Source organism: Gallus gallus, chromosome 8 (assembly GCF_016699485.2).
Source record: "Gallus gallus isolate bGalGal1 chromosome 8, bGalGal1.mat.broiler.GRCg7b, whole genome shotgun sequence".
Taxonomy (NCBI): domain Eukaryota; kingdom Metazoa; phylum Chordata; class Aves; order Galliformes; family Phasianidae; genus Gallus; species Gallus gallus.
The window spans coordinates 14,299,154-14,319,462 of NC_052539.1; the positions used below are offsets into that span (position 1 = coordinate 14,299,154).

Here is a 20,309-nt window from a genome sequence, read left to right on the forward strand (position 1 = left end):
CTGTTTTTTCATAGTGTTTGTTAATTTATTTCCAGTTATAGTGTTAGAGCAGCTGAATGTTTTGTTGAAGGCAACAAAATTCTAGTGACCCAGATTATTTTAGCCCATCCTACACTGCATGAGGAACTTTCTCAACAATGCATATAAAATAAAAAATGAGCACTTCTGTATTCTATTCATCTAGGAAGCAGGTCTAAAGAAGAAAATATCTGTAAGAAATACAGTAACAGAGAATGTAACCATCGCTGTAAAAATAAAGATGTGTGTGGACATGACTGCTGTGAGTTTCATTACATATGTTATTTCTGTTACTTTTGGATGAGTATAGTTTACAGTAGTTTTGTTTATACCGATGTCTACATTAACAGAAGTGATACAGGCAATACCAGGCATTCGTTTTTGCTAAAACAAACAAACAAAAAAACCCCACATTTTGTTAATGTAATTTTTATAGAGATTACAATGGCTATTAATGTTTTTCAGATCATCTAGCGTATGATTTAAGAGGAATGTCAGGCTTGACCTCTCTTGTAAATATACGTGTGTTAACTCTTTAGTATCTCTTAATAGAAGATACCAAAACTTAGTGGCTAAGGGTTCACTGATTTGGAAATAATTGTGATTTATCCCTTTTAAACGAATTGAAGGTACTTTTAATACCCTTTCTCAGGTAAAACTGGAGTACTTTCTAAGTCTGAGACGAGTGGAGATTCAAAGTTTAGTTTGTACCTGGCTGATTTAAGGAGCAGGAACTCTACTTCATCTGTGCCCCCAGTAAAGCGGTTAAAGGTTTGTTTGAATACAGTCAATATTTGAATATATTTATTTAATCTGTTCTGTGTTTGTATGTATTTCCTTTTATAAGTAAATACAAACTTGCTAGGTTGTTTGTGTGGAATGCAAAAAGTGAAGAAGTAGAAAGGTTCTAAATGTTCAAGAATCTGTGACAGGTTCCACTGATGTTTGGAATAATTCCTGTGATATGGTTCTCTGTATGTACTGTGTTTTTATTTTAAAGGCATCTGATAGATTGTGGTGGGTGAAATACAGAGGCAGTATTGGATTGTGTATTGTAACTTAGTTTGGCTAAATATGATGTGAACAAAAGCAAATACTGGTATCAAAGTAATGCTACTAGGAGATCTGCTGAGAATTTGCTCTGTTCGGTAGTGTTATTGTGTTCTTCATATCTGTTGTAGTTTCTGTGAAAATAAATAGGAGGCTTTACTTTTGGCATGACCTATGTATCTTTGAACATGATGCCAAACTTATCTTCTCTGTATTTGAGATACTGTAGTCTTAATTCTTCCACACAATTTTACTGGCTTGTTACAGCTAATATAGACAGAGTTAGTAATACCCGTTCTGACTTTGCCCGGCTTTTTGGATAACTGTAATAGGAGCGTGTAATTCAAACTTTTTAAAGAGAACTGAAGAAACAACTAAATGCCAGAAAGATATAATGTGCAATCTTTAAAAATATGCTAGCTTGATAGAATATGAACAATATAATTCAGATTGTTAAAAACCTTTCTCTAGTTTTTGTCTCATTGATTACAATAACCTGCTTTCTTTAGATGCAGATGTTAAATCAGGCTCAAAATGTGGATCTCAAACAATTTGTTTTTGAACCCAAATCTTTGATGCCAGCATCATCAAGGTACTAGTGAATATAAATAAGAAAAATTAATGTCTTTAGGTAGTATGCTTAATTTTAACTAGTGCCTGTTTTCTGAATACAATTCTTTGCTGCAGCTTTCTTTAACAGTTCCACTGACATGTCAGTGTTTTTTTGTGGGTTTTTTTTTTTTTTTCAATAGGTCTGGCAATAAAGAGTCATTTTCATCACCTTCAGTGGTCCAGGTAGATAGTTTTAATAACTTAGGAAAATCTCAGAAACAATTCCAGTCCTGGAACTATGGAAAGAGTGGTAAGTTCAAACATTAGTCATAAATTATAACATTTGTTGTTTTGTGTTGAACGTACCTTGTGTGTAAAGTGAAACTTGCTGAAATCACAGCAGCAATCAGTACAGGAAAATAGCGTGGCCTTAATTGGCTTTCTTTCTAAAATCAGTAAGAAATGCAAAAGCGGATCAAAGTCTGTACGTATACGTCTAAATAAAACGATGATGAAATTCAAATATGAGGGTACAAAACTAAATACTTTGTGCAAGGTATTTCCACTGAAGACACTTGCAATATGAAAGGTATTTTACCTGTGTATCTGTATCTTTTCTTCTTTCCTTCTCTGCTGGAACAAGTTAATGAAATAGGAGATTTTGTTCATAACCAGTAAAACATCACTATCTATAAACAAGAAAAAATTCTTTCTACTTTTCTTTCACTGGAAAGGGCATTGTTTTCTTATGTGAGCTTAAATGATCAGTCTTTATTATCACTATATAACCATGACATTCTCCTCAATGCACGCCCTTTACCATTCTACTTGGTGATTGTAGATTTACATGAGTCAGGTTTTGATTGCCTGTTGGTTAAGTAAGTAGCAGATCCAATGTTTAGATCGTACTCAGACATATAAGAAACACTGTTGAGATAAACTGATATATATCTTTTTAGCTCATGCTGCCTTAAGCGGTGGCAACTGTACTATATCATTTCATTTTTACTGAATATCTCGAGGATGGAATATTCCTTTAAATTAATACTTCAGATTTGCCTGTGTACTCATCCACCTGCTATATATATATTTTTTTTACCTTAGCCTTAAGATGGAAGACTGTTGTTATATCTTCAGTAGCTGTGTGAGCCAGTTAGTATGTGATATGAATGTGTTATAAGAATAAATTCACAGAAAGACAGATAAATATTCTGGTATTACTATAGCTGTGTAATCTTGAGGTAAATCATACAGCATCAAGGGAAAATATTGCTGACTGAAAACCACCTTCATTGAGTAGTACCAGAAAACATAACCTTAGTCATATAAACTGAGCCAGCTACACTTTGAGAAATAGTTCTAATGAGATAAGGCACCAAATTCTATGATTTATGTAGGATCAACTACATCTCTAATATGTTGTCTTTCCATTCCATACAAATAAATGCAGGAAATTGAGAATATACTGTGAAATTGTAGAAACCTATAGTTAGGTATTTTAAATTGTGTATGTGTCCATAGTTGTGCACCATGCTGACTTTGCACGCCTAAAATTACAATAGAAGTGCCTTCCAGGTGCTTTCTGGTGTCTCTTGAATAGTATTTTTTATTTCAGCCTGTCCTGCTTCCCCTGCTTTGAAATGGATATCTAGATCAGGGTTCTTTTACTATATTAGGACCATGGCAACAATGCAAAACACTTTCTGGTGCTAGAGAGGGGGAGTGTGGCAGAGGAGAGATGGGAGGAAAAGAAAAGCGGAGAATTGGATCGGTGATGAAGGAAGAGAACAAAACAAATTAAAGGGAAACAAAGTGAGGAAAGTTGACTTTGCACCAGAAAACAAAGTATTTTCAAATATTAAGTATCTCACTTCAATTAAAAATCTCAACAGTAATGCTTGGAAATGCTTGAAAACTTATCTTAAAATAATGCTGATGAAAAAGTGTGTATGTGACAGTCCTCCTTCCAATAGATTGAACAACTGGTCTTAAAACAGAGCAGTTTCCATTGTACTTGTCCATGGATTTCAGCTTTCTCTTTGAATCATTCAGTATGTGTGAGAAAAGCTGAGAGACAATGGCATAAAAAAAAAAAAAACCACTTAAAGAATCTTTCATGCATAACTTGACAGAGGTAAAAGCTGATCTTTTTTTCAGATGCTTTGGATATGAGTGCTGAACTGAGAGATGACGTTTGGGATGATCTTGATGATGAAGTATTAGTAGTTGCTAGCAACCTTTTCAGTAGAGAATTAGGTAAGATTATTTTGACAAATTCTGTGTACAAATTATTTTACAGGATTATGGTGATTAAATACATCAGATAGCTCAGCTCCTCCATACTTTCACTCCCCATCCTCAGCAGAAAAGGGGGAGAAAATATGATGAAAAAAGCACACGGGCTGGGATAAGGACAAGGGAGATCACTCACCAATTATGTCATGGGCAAAATAGACTCAGCACAAGATTTTTATTTATATATATACATATATATATTTATCTATTGGTAACAATCTAGAGCAGTGAGAAGTAAAAGCAAACTAAACACCTTCTCCTCATCCACCCTCTTCTACTTCTTTTCCCGAGTGACGTAGGGGAATGGGAGCTGCAGTCAGTCCATAATGTATCATCTCTGCTGCTCCACAATGATCACTCTTTGCTTATCCTCCATGTGGAGCCCCTCCCATAGAATGCCTTCCTTCCCGAATTGATCTTGTGTGGGCTTCCCATAGGCTGCAGTTCTCCAAGCACTGCTCCAACGTGGCTCCGTATCACGAGGCCCATCCTTCAGGGGGCATGGGTCCCCATGGGTGGCAGCTCCCCCAGGCCTCCTGCTCCACCATGAGCTCTTCTCCACAGGCTGCAGCTCTGGCCTGGGGACTATTCCTGCTGGGGCACATGGATATTTATTATTTATGATATGTAAAACATTTGCAATGGTTTTTGGTTGTTTGGTGGCTGGTTTAAAACTTTGATTCTTAAATGGAACGTGAAAATACCTGCTTTCGCATTTCAGATGAGTATGAAACCCTTCACAAGTATTCAACAAGTGAAGCCACAAGTGACATTTCAGAAGAGTAAGCATTATATAATTTATTGCAATTTTATTCATTTTTAAAATTATCTGTATTTTACATTATGTTCACAGTTCAATGTTCACACACATAACTAAATATGTAGAAGATTGTTTACTGAGAACATCGAGTGAAATTTCAACTTCAAAAAGATAGGAATTGTTGATGAATTTGAAATGACTTTTTATTTAGGTGTGGAGGGAAAATCCTGAACTGAAAAGTAAACTATTTTGCACTTCTGTAAAAATAATTTAATTTTCTCAACTTGGCATTTTCAGTTCTTGCCTATTACAAGGTGATACCAGGATTCAGAACCCAGTTCTCTCTGTGTTTAATAGCTCATCAAAAGTGGAATTATCTGTACAGAGTGGACATATAAATACAGTGAGTAAAAATGTTTCTATAGCAGGATTTCCTATAATTAAATTAGTCTTTAGATGAAAATGTATTTATTGTATCTGACATGTGAATCTGTTTGAAAATACAGAATTTCTGAACCTATCTGTGTTGTCCAAACTCTGAACAAGCATGCGTTCTGTGTTCAGTGTGATGTTGACATCACAAAGAGCTAGGACTACGAGAATCCATCTAGCAGGTTTTTTAACATTTTAACATTTGTCTTGCAGTTCACTTCTCAAGAAAACGAGCATTCAAATCTTTCACAAGAGCTGGAAAAAATACAATGTTCTTCAATTTCAAAAATAATCCCAGACTCTTCTAAATTCACTAGGAAAGAGAATTTTTTTATTTTCACGAAGGAACAGGAAGAAGAAAAGGAACCTAGGTAATAAGAAGTTGTATGTATTTCTCTGTTGTCTAAGTGTTAAGTGCTTATTTCTGTGTGTTAATTTGTTGATTTACTACAAATACATTTTCAATAGATGAATTTTCATGATAGTACTGCTGGTTAACTGTTCTTAGGAAGAAAATATTTTGAAGTGTTTTTGGTTTCATAGGTTTTTATGTACTGTCCCTAATTTTATTTTATTTTGCTCAATATTCATTAGATATCTTCCTGATGATGAGACCAGTGATGTCAAGCCTTTGCTTGGACTACTTGATGACATATTTTAAAACAATATATTGTAAGTGTTTAAAAACAAACAAACAAAAAACACTTATTTTTTTCCAGAACGAAGCCTTCAGATACTGCTAAAAGAATTTCTTCTCTGTTTTGCAACTATTTACCAGTAGTGGGATTACTGCCATACAGTAGACCATTACATATTATTAAAAAAAAAAAAAAAAAAAAAAAAAAAAAGCAATTGATGTTTATTTAATGGAATTTTGGGTATATTATCTTATTTTGAAAATTGCTTATATTTTCATTTGTTGACCTCGCTGTTTTCAGGATTGAAAAGAAAAAATGTTGGAATGTGTCAAAGGAGTTCTCATGCTGACAGTGTTTCTATAGATAAAGTAAAAATCATATAAGAAATAGTAAGCTGTTTATGACATGTCCTGCTCCTAAGTACTGTTTAAATGAATGAAAAACTGTTTCCTCGGAAATTTCTTAAAGCTTTTTTATTTTGTTTGTCAGTTTTTTAATGCTGAATTCTTCTGATTCTGTTAAATAATTAGATTTAAAATAAAGAGTAATGGAACTGTAAGTTACTCTAGGCTATACTCCTTTTGATAGTGTTATCAGCTTGTTTAAAAAAAATAAATAAAAGTGCAACTCCCATCATGTTAGCGTCTTTCCAGGATCTCAACAAAACAGCTGTTTAATGTCTATAAAAAGTATTCTAAAGCTGTATTTAACTGCTCACTTTGATACTTGAGCTCATAAAAAAGACATGTATGCATCTCAGTACAAACTTAGGCAACCAAGTACTGAATTTGGCTATCTTCTTACAGCTCTTGTGTTTGAACAATAGACATCGCATGTTCACTGAGTAAAAAAAAAATATGATATTCTCTTCATATGGATTTTAGGCAGTATTAAATTTCAATGTTAATTATTCAAAATGTGTGAAAATTTTAAAATAGTACGTGGAACCTTAGCTGTTTGTTCTTGCAGTGTCGCTTGCAGTGCAACCAAACACAACCATGTTTCACTGCACTACATGGTTCTATATTTCTTGGCTAGTAGTATGTTACTTTACCCCTTGTGTGTGTACATAAATATTTATGTACACACATATGTATATATGTATACATACATATATATATATATTTCCATCCCTCTTTCTCCATAGGAAAGAATGACCAAGTACAAGCAACCTCAACATCTAACCAGTATGTGTTTTTGGCTGTGCAATTTCCAGCAGGTCCAATCTTCTAACACACTTTGTTACGCCTCAGTTATTTCATTGCCATCAGAAGTCAGTTTTATGTCAGATCTCTCATCAGATCCTTCCTTCCCTCAACCCAGTAGTTGGCTATATCTAGTTTGAAACTGAGAACAGTCTGATATCAGAGTTAAGTATGGAAAACACTAGTTTGCCTGCAACTTGGTTTCCACAGAAAGAAACCCACGTGAGTGTATAATATGGAAAGCATTACACATCCCAGAGGTGTCCAGATTGGAATTGGAAAACAAGACCTAATGTATCCATGTGTTCTTTTAGTCATACACAGTATCATAAGTTGTAGTGGCACTTAAAATGGCTTGTCATGGTCTCTAGGTAGAATTGAAAAGATTATTTTAAATTCTGCACATCAACTTGAATACTGTGGTGCTTTGCTTTGAATTCTGCATGAAGATAAGTTCAGAGGAGTTAGCTGTCCCTAGGCAATCTGATTATTGGCTCCCAGTATAAATTCTGGTATTTAGTCCCTTTAATGGCTTGAAAAACTGGGTGGCAGTAACAAGATCTTTTCATTTTTGAGTTTTCTCTTATTCCTTGATTGTTTTTGTGTCTCCTTTCTGCTAGAGCACAAGACAGCAGACTTGGCATTCTCATCTCCTTCTAAATAAAGTATCACAGATATCTGTGATGGATCAGACCTAAAGTCATCAGCTACTTAATATCTAGGATTAACTCTGAGTGTCCGTTTATTAAGATTATTAATTTGTGGGGGATTGGAAAGAAACAAATTTATTAAGATTATAAAAAATTTATGTAGTCTTGGGATGATACAACTTGTGACTTTCCAAAACTTTTCTCATATACCAGTTGCACAGATCTCACTTGCAATCCAAATGTGGTGGCACACACTAAACTATTTACTGGTCATCTTCATGAAACTCCCCCTAGAGGTTCTCAACTATGTGTCAGTGACTGTAGTGGAAGTTGGTTATGATTAGATCATCATAAGTATGAATCTTTTCAGCTTGGAGATGGTCTTTGACTCCATTTCTTTACTAAGAGCATATTTGTATTTTTCTCTGTAATAGTCTGGTAATATATGTAATGTCTAGAATGTAACTGACTTGCCACTTTTGCTTCATTTTTAGTGTAATCCAAGAGTAATTACTTATTTCCAGCTTAGATGATAGGTTTATGTTTACCCTGTTGCTGCAGAGAAAGTTATCCTTGCAGGTATTTTTATTTTCTTGTTAAGGTTTTCCTCAGTGCGGTTCAGTGGTTATTTTTTGATTTCTTGAAGGTTCAGTCTGATTAATTTTCTGATACTGTATTTTTCCTTCTGTTGATTTTTAAAAGGCTTTAACTTCTAATTTTATCCAAAGTCAGAACACATGATAGTAAATGCATTTCAATACTTCCAAGGCTATTTGAAGTACTTTGCATATGGTTTCTAAGGTCAATTCCTGACTATTTTTCATAGGAAGCCATCATCCTATGTATCATACTTGGAAAATTACAAAAATGTGCTATTGTTACTGGCAACACTTCAGAAAATACATGCGATGCTGCAGTGTGTTTATAATAATGTTGAACTCTAATGCAAAAACATTATTTCAAAGATAAGTAGTTTAGTTGTTGTTTTGCTTCATTATTCATATTAGCTCGATGACTCTGTAAAGTATAAATCACTTTCAGAAAACCAGTTTGGTAGTACCAGTGTTCACTGTCTCAAGGAGGAGTGATTTTTTTTTTTTTTTTTTTTGTATGGTAACATTTGTTTCTTATTGTTCCATTTTTCAAATCATAATAGTTGGAAGATCAAAACTGATAACCAAAGTATATCTCCCTGGCAGTAATTGAATTCAGATACACAGTGACTACGCTTCAAAACTTATATGGACAGAAAGACCAAACTGACTGCAAAAGTAGAAAAATCTACTCAAGGTTGGATTGTTTGTATGATCTCTTCTGGGTTTTTTTTTCTTGTTTTTTTTTTTTTTTTTTTGTTTACCTTTTTAATTAAAACATTCAAATAAAGGTAACTCTTAGTTACTGCACTACTGCTATGTTTAGACCAGCAGTCCCAGTTAAGCAAATCTTAGTCACGTGTTATGACACATAAGAAAAAGCAGAGTTTACCTCTGCCAAACCATTTCTTATTTCCATAGCAGGAACTCTGGTGTTTCTCCACAGATGCTAGATATGAATGACTCAGGGACCAAAATCCTAGTCGTGCCCCAAAAGGTATGCATAGACATAGCTATTATGAGCTCTCTAATTTTAGTTGTTTAACTGAATAATCTAAAGGTCATAAACCTTGTTTACCTGTACGCCCTAGAAAGAGGCAGACAGTGTCAGAAGATGATTCAGATTGTAAGTGGGCTGAATTACTCTCTAGTGGACCTCATCAAATTATGTTATGATGAAAGTGACCACACACAGTTAGTGTGGAAAAGCAGCTGTGCTGTAAATTCATAGTAAATTAAATAAATATTGCTTTTCTTGCATAAATGAGGTGCTTGGGTTCTTTTACCCCCATAAGGATCTTATTTTTCCTTGTTGAGTAGTCTTATTTCTGTACAGCAAAAGATGGCTGTGCTCCACTAATTTTGCTGCATACAGCTTCCTTTCAGGTGCCTCGCTGACGATAAAATATACTAATTAAATTCACTGTGAGGCAGTTTCATTCAGCTGCTTCCCATTGATAAAATACTGACTTAAATAAAAATATTGTTGAAGTATGAAGGAATCTTGTTATTTTTTAATTCTGCATAGAGTTGTAACATTAGATAAGTGACTTGAGTTTGAATCAGTTGAATTGTGTAAGTAGTTCTTTCAGAATGTCACTGATTTCAGTCTGAGGATGATTCTATAAAATGTATGTTATGAAAATACCTTTTCCCACAGTGGAGCCATGAAAGAAAATTCAATGTGACAAGAAGTCAGATTTTACTGTCTTACTTGTCTGATTCTCTGTAATAAAATACATGCTCATACCTGCTTTTAATTTAACTTCATCTTCCTTATATGCTTCCTTGTCCTATCAAATGTATTGGTTTCAAAATATAAAGTAAGGTCAGCTGTGTCTGTGCCTTAAGAAAATGCAATACGCACTCAAAAGACACAATCAAAAATTACTGGCAGAAAAATAAATATAGTGTTTAAACATGTTGCCAGACACGTTTCTGTATAAAGTAAGTTTATAGCATGTGGATTGCTATGAATGTAGTGACAATTGTATGCAGCTTGTCTCATGTTCATTTCAATTACATAGAATTCATTCATATATTTGAGCAGTTCAATGAGTTAAACCATACAGTGATTGTTAAAATAATAATGGAAGTTGTGGCAAGCAGGAATCTTACTTTTTAGATTTATTTTTACTTAGATATCGCTTCACAGAACAGTTAAGTGAGATATAAAAGCTGGTGCTCTTAAAGGCAATTAACAATAATGAGGATTGAACAGAAATTGCTGAATTGAACCAATATGCATCTGAAAATAATTAAAGTCATTCATTTTGTAGAGCACAAATGATACCCCTAAGACACCATCGTGCCAGAATTAGTGGCATCTCCTCTAAATGAAAGGGTGTCATGCTTTACCTCTTGACCCCTTCTGCTTTATTGTAGAAGCAAGAGTAGTGTGGGTCAGTTGTTCTACTGGTGCAGTCCTTAAAAGATATCCATGAAATGAGATTCACGGATGCCCTTTTTTGCCCCACTCTTCTATTTAACAAGAAATAGAGAAGGAAGTGCTACTCAGTAAGAGCAAAATTCACTTTCTGTTGAGCACTAGAACCTCATTGAAGGTTTACATAAGAATATACTGAGGTATATACTTTGCGCTGACTGTTTGCAGTGATGAAATTCAGCTTGGGCTTTATTGGCTGTCACTGCACAGCTGAGAGTAAGGTCTCCTGTATAACCATGTTGCCATTATTTGTTCCTCAAAATTCTACTGAGAAAAAATTGTATCCCTCTAAGCCCCCTCCTCTCTGCCAGTGACAACTCCTGGTCTCTACATGCTCTTGGCAGATTTTTTCAGATGAAGTAGGCTTGGGCTGCACCTCGTGAGCAATAGGAGGAGGCTATTTGTCTCCTATGCTCTGCAAGTTCTTTGATCACTCTTCTGCTTTGCTCTGGTTGTGAAGTGGCTGGGAAAGCTGTCCTGGTATTAACCTGCAGTCCTGCACTGCATGTCCTGTTCTTAGTGCAAAGTCCTGATACAGGTTGTTTATATCAGCTAGGGAGAGCTGCTTTCCAATTCACTCTGGTATGCTAACTGCTGCAGTGAAAGCCACTTTCATTTTGATCCTGTGAGATGTGCTCTGACTGTTACTGGGTTTGTCCTCCTGCAGTTTTTAAATTGATTGTTTCCACGTGCCAGTACTTGCAAGCATCTGAGCAGTGGTGTGCGATAATGTTGCATGTTTTGCAGAAATGCAGTACATGAGGTGTATAAAGCAGGTGTATATTCTTTCCACTATAGCTCGTGCCCAGATATACTAGCAAGGTGTTTGTTGGTTTTGTTGGGTTTTTATTTGTTGTTGTTTTTTTTCCTATATTAAACATAGAGGACATGGAGCTAGTATGTAACGATTACACAGACTTTCCTTTTAGTTCATGCTAAAAATAGCAATTTTTATATTTTAGACAGCTGAGCATAGGGGAAAATGTAAAACATTTTGTTTTGGAGGCTGGTAGGGAATTTTGTTTGTATAAATGTAACAATGTTTCTTTCATAACTGTGAAACTTCCCATTAAGGGATGCGTATAACTTTCAAAATAAAAAGATACTTGTAACTGTAAATGACTATGATATGTTTGCTGCTTCCCCCTCCCCCCCCCCCCCCCCCCCTCCCTTCTTCCTTTGGAGGCAAAACCTATTTATGAGGCTTTATTAAGTGCAAATAATTCCCATGGCTTCAGCAGAGAAGAAACAGCTGTAGAATATAGTCTGATTTGCATATAAATGACATGATTTCAGCTCAGAAAAGATATTGAAATATATATATTTCTACAGTGAAAACCTGATAGTCACACATATTAAGGTCAGCCTGTCTAACTTTTTTTAAGCTGCTGTGTGTTGATATCTGATTGCACTTCCAGCTAGATTTAGGCACCATCAGTTGTATCCACAATAAAATTGTGAATTTCTGCTTTAGAGCTAATTAACCAATCATTTTTAGAAATGCGTTCCAAAACATTTATCTTGGCTGCTTAAGCACTTCCAAACCTTGTTTTTCAAATTCTTACTTGGCAAAGGCCTCGCTGGGTTGAGTGCCATTGCCAGAAGCTGGAAGTTGTCTGCTCAGATGGATTGACTAGCCACAATTCATTGTCATAAGACTGAATACATCTTGATGAAGAGGTTTGATACAGTTCAGTAAAGAACTGAAATTAGTGCGGTCTTGAAACTTGGATATTCAAATAACAGCTTCCTTCTTAGCAATTTCTTTTGCTTTATAAGTGTTATCCATTCATCTGAATGAAAGTGTGTCAATAGAGTTTACTACTGGGATTACCAAAAGGTTTTTGCTGGTTGTGATGAAGTATTTTAGCTTTTGTAGTCCATACTTGTTAGGTTGCTGTTTGCAGAAACAAAATTATTTCATCCCATGGCACCATTCTTGTACTTACAAGTTATGCCTGGGAGGTTTTTCTGCCCAGCTGGAAATTTCTACTCCAAGAATAGTCACTCAGCAGCTAGATCGTTCATAACATTTTCTGTATCTCCTCCTCAATTAAAAAGATTTTAGGCTCTGAGATCAGCTGGGTGGTTTCTAAAAATTGTACTGATAGGCGTAGATGCCAAAGCATCAACACATTATCAAAATAATTGTATTTCAAAAGGATGGTAGTAGAATTGATTAAGAAAGTGATTAATAGTAGTGGAAAAGATCTGCTTGACTTGTGATATATCACAGAGATGCATTTCAGAGGCTGGAGGTTTGCTTAAGTGAGGAAAATAACCTGTGACAGGAAGGTAAGAGGTACAAGTGCATCTCTGTCCTCTTGGGTGTGACTGTTTTGGGCACTCATATTAGCAGAAGCTTAGATGAAGGCTTAGTTTCTGGAACAGATTCACAGAAATGATGGTGTGTACAGCAGATGATGGTAATAAAACAGACAGTATGTTTTGAAAGAAGGTAAAGTTGGTAGCTTGGAATGATGGAAAATAGCTTCAGATAAGTGTGTGATTCGATAGAAATCTGTCTCTGTCTGTAGAGTTTATAGCAGCCAATCAGAAATGCTCTTTTAGTTCAAGCAGTTAATAACAGCTCTGCGCTGTAGCTTAAGGGAAACAATTTTCAAAACTACGGTAGTGTGGGACCAATAAATTTCAGCACAAATAAGGCAGTATTCTATATAACTTATTTTTGATTCACATCCAGGGTATGTTCTGACACTTCACATGAAAGTCAAATTGTCCATGTAAAATGGTTTTCAGGTGATAAGTTGACCCCTGGGGTTTTAGTAAAACAATAGATTCCGAATTCTGTCTGACTCTCCAATCTATGAAAGCTATTTATCAGCTGTTTGAAGGATTTGATAAGAAGGAACAAAAAGAAAAAAAAAAGCTTTTGTGCGGTGACATTTTTCTCATTAATGGGGACATTGTTAGAATCACAAACTCCTTCTGGATTTGGTAGTAAATAGTCTACTGACACACATTTTGGGAGGCAGTTGTTCTGCGTGAGGAGTGTATGTGTCCAACGCTCTCCAATACGCATATTGAGCAAGGCATATTTCTAACATGTGCGTACAGCCCTTCAGAAGAAGGGCATTTACTGTGCCACCATCTGGCCATCATTTTTAAATGCATTCTATTATCACAGCCTTCCTCTGTGGAAATTTTGCTGGAGAATGACCATCCCACGCTGCTCAGAGAAACACCAGAAGAACAACACAACCATTTTTTTTCCTGCCAGCATTCTTCAGTATTTAAGCATAGAGCAAAAATGAAAAAAATGGTGAACTAAAAAGAAACAAGCATTAAGTTCTATTCTCAACACTCATATTGGACATGCTGTAAGCACTATCATTTTTTTGATATTATTTACATTTAATTGCATTTTCTTGAGAATACTTGCAGGTAGTTCCTAGTGTCCTGTATGGCTCCACTGTCAGTTTAAGTAGATCTGAAGTTGAGTAGAGGTTTGATTGCATTTTTTTTTTTCTTAGAAGGATGCATCTGCGTGTATGTGCATATGAAGCTGAGCACTACTGAGCAAAAGAACAAGAAAGATGACAGCAAGATGGGGCGAGTCTTAGTAATAGCACAAGTAGCCTGCCTAAGAAAATGCTAAGTATGTCTAGGTTTAGAACAGTTGAGTGTGTCCCTTTGGATTTTGAGCAAACAAAATACCTCCAGCTTAAAAAAAGCAAATAAAAAACAACAACAGCAACAACAACAAAACCATGCTGAAGAAAACTGGAAGTTTCTATAGCCTATGTAAACACAAAGGATTGTTTCAAAGAAAAAAAAAATCCTCCTTCAATTACTGCTCATGTAAACCACCATCTTGGATTCTGCCTGCTTGTCATGAACATTCACTGTGTGCTGACTTTGCTGAGTTCACTGCAGATGCACTGCTGGTTGTACTCTGCAGCTGGGAGTGCAGTAGGGCACGGAGAGGCAGGCTGCATAGAGACTATTAGGCACTGAATTACTGGAGGACAGGCAGATGTCTTCTCCTCTGAGAGCAACTGAGCAATGCTCGGAGGGAAGGAACATCTGGCACTCCCAGGTGGAATGAAGGAAAGGAGGAAAATGCAGTGAGCCGAGATCTTGTCAGTGTTGTGAAAGAGCTGGGACTTTGTTTGCAGGTTCGAGCCAAGCTCCAGAAGCGACAGGAGGTTGGACAGTTCCCTAGAGCAGGCTGAGTAGTGTCTGTGGTGCTCTGTAAATCACTTGGAGATGTTCAGATTGGAAGAAGAAATGGAAAGATAGACTTATTCTACAGTGGCCCAGTGCGGAGGTTCATTTTCAAGCTTTTTTTAATTTTATCTAGCCCTCTAACAGATAACACTTCTCATGCTTTAGAACAAATAATTCTATCCTGTGGCTCTAATAACCCCTACACTTACATAAATCTGGATCCTATGGGTATGCTCATCAGGAAGCAAAGCTCACACCTAAGGACAGTTGATAATTCAGGGTAATGATTCAACTCAAAAAGAGCCAAGTATTACTTAACCTTGTCTCTCTTGGTTTTGTTGTTTGGGTTTAGCTTTACAGAGAACGCTGGCTGCTGGTCCTGCGAACCTGTGGGAGGGGCCTGGTCAGGGACCTGAGTGTAAGTCATGCTCACTCAGGTATGTATCAGCTCGAGAGGAGTGTACTCAGAAGCAAAGTGCCTGTCATGTTCTTGACGTGCTTTTCTTCTGGAAGACCAAACCGAAGGACTGAAGAGCTCATGAGCAACCTAGACTTCTTCTAAGATCTATTCTGTGTTGACGCTTTTCAAAATAGCTATGTATTCTTTTTTGTGTTATTTGTTCCTCTCAGGTTGGTTTTAAAATGTATCCTCTACTGTTAAGGTTTCAGTTGTTAGCACTGAAATATTTCACTGTGTGTTGAGGTATTGTGGCCCCACCTTAATTACAGGCCACACCTTTTGCTTACTCCAAACCCTGTGAGAAACTGTTTCTTTTTCTGGGCTGGGACAATGCATAGGATCTGTATTCTTTCATATCCTTCATACCTTTTGCGAGTGCTAGGCTGATACGGTGTCAGGTGCTGTTAGTGCGTAAGTATTCGCTGGAAAACTTGTGACTGCAGCCCGAGGTAAGGCTGTCAGTCATGGAAGCATCCTGATGTGGGCCTGCAAGGAGGGTCCTGTGGCCCTGGATGAAGGCAAGCACGCAGAGCAGCCTCCTGCAAAGTGTCAGCCACCTCACAGCAACCTGAGGAGCGAAGAGGACACAGCCTGCTCCCCTGGAAGAGGCACACAAGGTAGGATGGCTAAGGAAGTTCTCATACAATGTTTTGTAAGAAAAAGGCAGTCCCATAACTTGCGCTGTGGAAAGGGACACCTGGCCTAAGACCTAACGCAGTTCATCTCCGAATTAACAAAAGAAAATAATGATATTTTTTTTAAAAAAAAGGAAAACAAAATCAGGTGTCCTTCAGAGGCACAGCTTTAAGAACCACTTATTGCTTATGTGAAGTACCGAGGCCTGTGGCGACACGTTGTTTGGGGCATTCCTCAGCCCCACTATCAGCATTTCGCCTTTTCTCTCCTATGGATGAACGCTGTGTGGATGTGGGTAGGAAGGCATGGTTCTTATTGCTGGACTGGGTTGTGCTGAGTGGCCAGCTGCTTTGGAAGTTAGTGTGACTGAAATGTGTTCATGGGGAAAGTGGAACATGACCAATAATGAAAGTACTCGTGAAGAATATAATTTCATGTTAAAGCATGCTCTGCTCGTGCCCTGTGCCACAGCAGCTGTTGTGCCAGTGCAGTTCTGTGGGGTTGTCCTGTGAGATGAGTTAGAGTCAGTGAGTATTCCCCACCCCCTGGGAAGCACATCTCCTACCTCTCAGCAACGCTGTTATTACTGGGATAAACTGCAGGTGTGCAAAAAACAAAGCAGACTGAAAAATTATCTTTCGAGGTTATAGTTCACCCATACTTAAAGTGTAAAACAAATGGCCTTTGTTTCACAGATAGGATGTCAAGGACAGGTGAAATACACTAAGAAAATAGAGATCCTACACCCTAAACTTAAATGGAGCTGCCGCTGGCATTAGTAAATGCCTTTTCAAGTGTATATTTTGATTGTGTCTTAGCAGTGCCGGTAGCCTCACGGAAGGCTGCAGGTGTGTGGGATTCGCCAGGTTCCATCCCAGCTGTACGTGTGGCCTTGAGACTGCTGGGCGCTTGTCTCTAGTGAAAGAGCTGAACAAAGAGTAGCGTTAATTTACACTTCCAGTTGCAATGCGGATGCAGAGCGAAATGAGCCCAGTGGAATTGGCAATGTCATTTCAAGCACTGGCTGACATCTGTAAGCAGCTGTGCCTGCCCTCAGACCGCGAAGGGAGGGAGATTCACAACATATTTCTTTAAGAAGATCATTGAGGAATACATCCCCCAGGATGCACTGCATGCCAAGTGTTTTAATATGGCTCTCACATAGGCCTCACGTTGGACATTTCCCTTTCTTAATTAGACTAACCATCTCCGGCCTGAGGCACATTGAGGAATGACCCAACTGCGTTGGGAAAATTGTACACAGAAAGCACACAGCTTTGTTGTTGTTGTTGTTTTAAGGCGGAGCTGCGCTCCCTCTGCATAGAGACGGGCGCCGGGCGCCGCCGCCGCCGCCTCCCTGCAGTCCTCACAGCGCTCCCGGGGCCGAGGCGCCGCCTCGTGGGGGCCGGGGTGGGACGGCCGTGTCGGGCTGCGAGCGCGGAGAGGCGATGCTGCCCCGGACTCGGACCCGGCGCGGGCCGCTCGGCCGTTTCTTCGAGCGCCGCTCTCGCGGCCGTCACCATGGAGACGGGCGGGCGGGTCGGTGGTGTCGCCATCTTCCCCGCGGCGTGGCTCGGTGGGTGACCGGGAGAGCCCCGGCTGCGGACGGCGGTGCGGTCCGAGGAGCTCGGCCACGGAATTCCATGAGGGACGGCTGGGAGTCGGTGACTGCCGCTGCTGTTGGCCCTGCCGATCCTTTCAGCCGCTGTGGCTCAGAGGTGTAGGGCCAGCTGCCGCTTGTGCAAAAATGCAGTGCAGAAGCAAAGACTGACTGTGCGGCGTAGGACTGGAAAGAGCTGTTACTTTAAACGGGGAAAAGCCTAAATAGCAGCTGGTCAGCTTTGTCGTTCACACCCACCTAGTGCGATCCAAGGCAGCCCTCAGGGCGCAGCCACCATCTTGTTGCTGCCTCTTCCCGCCTCTGCAGCAGCATTCAGCCCATGTCCGCCTGCCCCCTGCCAGCCCGGCGTCCCTCGGTGTGTGCAAAGGCAGAGAGGGAAAAGTGCCTTGCATTTAATGCAGAAATAAGGGATTTGTTCTTTTTTTCTTTCTTTCTTTTTTTTTTTTTTTTTTTTTTTTTGGTCTCCAAATCTGTTGCATCCTGAAAAGGAAGCAGCGTGCCCGAAGCATTGGGCTCACCTCCGTTTCCTGCACAGCAGGTTGTGTGCTGGCAGGAGTGGAGCTGCAGGCCTTTGCTCCGGCCTCGCTGGGCCAGCCGGGCTGCAGGCAGAGCGTCCCACAGCGGTGCCAGCACATGGGCTGGTGTGTGCCTTCACCTCCCCTCCAAGAGTTCATAAGCTGTTAACTTTCGAAAGGGAGGTCCCCCTTGTGTATTTATGTCAGTGGTTTGGGAGTCTTAAAGAATTCATGCGTGAAAAATGACTGTAGGAACTGTATACTCCCATGTGTGAGTAACGACTACATGGGAACACAGATTACAGCAGTTTTGCACTGAGACTGCTGCCGTTTACATGCTCTCTTTGGGAACGTTATGAAACGTTTTTAAATACTGCTGCATGTTAATGCATTGATTTCAGTCAGCCCTTTTTTGTCCCTCTTGAATTTGTTCAACTTAACAGCTAGCGCGTCTCATGTTTGCTCTAAGATATGCCTAGCAAATTAGACAGATTAAAAAACGCATGCAAAAACGCGCCCCTATGCACATGTATCAGGTTTGTTATTTATTAATGGACTCCAATTTCCATACGATAGCCTACATTATTTTTTCCAACTTTGGCTCCATGGGTAGTTTATGCCAATTACACGTAGTTTAACAGCTTTGAAATCTGTTTCTGCTTTTCTTATGCATAAAGACATGGATTCTGTTTCAGGTTTTAATTAAACTCTACACTGACTTTAAAGATTCTATTGTCCTTTCATTTAAATGGGATTTTTGTTAGATCTTTAACAAGGCCTCTGTGGGGTAATAAATCTAAGCAATTGTCCTTATTAGGAGTAGATTATCCTCAAGAGATGGAAAGTAACAGAAGTAAGTAAAACCATTTGTAGAGACTGAACTAAGGCTTTTTCTTCCTAAACATTAAACAGACTTGCAAATGACTTGCTTGGGTGCTCAAATTAAATTAAATTATATTTTGTTTATTTTTCACATTTCTAGTGGAGGCTATTTGCGTTTACTTAAACTTGGAGTTTCGCTGAGCAGAATTCACTCCGGGGTATGGATCCTTTCTTTCAGTAAACAAGCCGTGCATGAAACTCAGTACATCCTGCAATTTCTTTTGTTAGTAATAGTTGCCACACTTTTATATTATGGGACGTGCTGACCTAGCGAGTAGATCCCTGCTGCCTCGTGTGTTCCACAGGTGAGTCTTAGCTGGAGAACGTGCCGGACATTTGCTGCACGCCTCAGCCAGGCAGGATTGCAGAGCGCACAGCAGCACGCAGCTTGTTCCAGGGCCTGCTCAGGTGCTGATCTAAAACTCCAAGCTGTTAGTCAGGGAAAACTTGCCACTAAAGCACACTTGGCCTCCAGTTTACCTGCTGCCAGAAGGTGAAAGGGCATTTCACTCCAGTGATTCTTTTTGTTTGAGGTGTTTGCTTCATTCAAGGGTATTCTTTGCTCTGTAGGTGTCCAGGCCTCGTTTTATTCCTGGCTTTAATCGTAGGTTGGCTGCTGCTGCGGCCTGGCCTCCTTCACGCACAATCATATCCTGAATTTTAGCCATATATTTAATTCCCAGCTTTTCTAAACGCGTCATAGTGCAATCTTTTAAAGCATCCACTTATTTGAAAGTTCCATTTTGTGGTGCTAGGCTGGGGGTGCTCATTTGTAGGACTTTAGTTTACCCCAAATCAACTGGTGAAGGCAGAGATCTTGTGCAGGGACATGCAGTGAGACATGTGACATGAGAGGCTGAGTTGTTTTCGCTGGCTTCAGTTCCCGAGCTGCTCGAGCTGCTGCCCTCTGCAGAGCGTGCTGCAGGAAGCCGGACTCCAGGGACACAGCTGCACGTGACGCGACCCACGTCCGCCTGCACCGGGAAGGAGCCCACAGCCCTGCTCAGGAGCAGATGAAGACAAACCTGTCTTGGTTGCTGCAGCTGCACCAGCTCTCAGCCACCAGGTATTTAACGTCCTGAAGCTCTCCTGTCCGTGGGCTGTTCTATCCTTATCCTGCACGCCAGCGCCTGGTAGAGCCAAGTGCTGTGAGGCTCTGATCTGCTTCTGTTCCCTACGTGGTACTTGGCCATGTTTCTCCATTCAGACTTCTCCCCAACCCTTCTTGTCTCCTGCGTGACACTGTAAGGATACTTTGGGGCAAGAACATAGTCTATACATATGATTTCTGATTAGGTATTTTTTTCCATATCCTGGGCAAAACAGCAAGTTTTATTCAGCCTTCGTCTCTTCTTTTTTTGTGTA

At 39.0% G+C, this 20,309-nt stretch overlaps 2 protein-coding genes across 25 annotated transcripts in view; both read left to right on the top strand.

Annotated features, from left to right (window-relative positions):
* HFM1 (HFM1, ATP dependent DNA helicase homolog) overlaps positions 1-11,758 on the top strand; it is a 39,586-nt gene extending 27,828 nt beyond the window's left edge. For 12 of the 20 annotated variants that reach the window (XM_040705076.2, XM_040705084.2, XM_040705080.2 and 9 more), the window contains 9 exons: positions 185-280; positions 671-789; positions 1,578-1,660; positions 1,821-1,930; positions 3,778-3,876; positions 4,637-4,697; positions 4,973-5,078; positions 5,321-5,478; positions 5,702-6,376. In XM_040705076.2, coding sequence (XP_040561010.1) covers positions 185-280; positions 671-789; positions 1,578-1,660; positions 1,821-1,930; positions 3,778-3,876; positions 4,637-4,697; positions 4,973-5,078; positions 5,321-5,478; positions 5,702-5,768 — 899 coding nt within the window. In that variant the 3' untranslated portion in view covers positions 5,769-6,376. Of the gene's footprint in view, positions 1-184; positions 281-670; positions 790-1,577; positions 1,661-1,820; positions 1,931-3,777; positions 3,877-4,636; positions 4,698-4,972; positions 5,079-5,320; positions 5,479-5,701; positions 6,377-6,892; positions 8,732-8,756 lie in introns of those variants that run through there. The other 8 variants (XR_005861961.2, XR_005861962.2, XM_040705077.2 and 5 more) reach the window with 7 other exon arrangements.
* An 8,147-nt stretch (positions 11,759-19,905) lies between these two features.
* The window catches only part of ZNF644 (zinc finger protein 644), a 74,290-nt gene continuing 73,886 nt past the window's right edge, over positions 19,906-20,309 (top strand). For all 5 annotated transcript variants that reach the window (XM_040705108.2, XM_025153006.3, XM_040705120.2 and 2 more), the window contains exon 1: positions 19,906-20,010. The gene's annotated coding sequence lies outside the window, so the exon portion shown is untranslated. The remainder of the gene's footprint in view (positions 20,011-20,309) is intronic.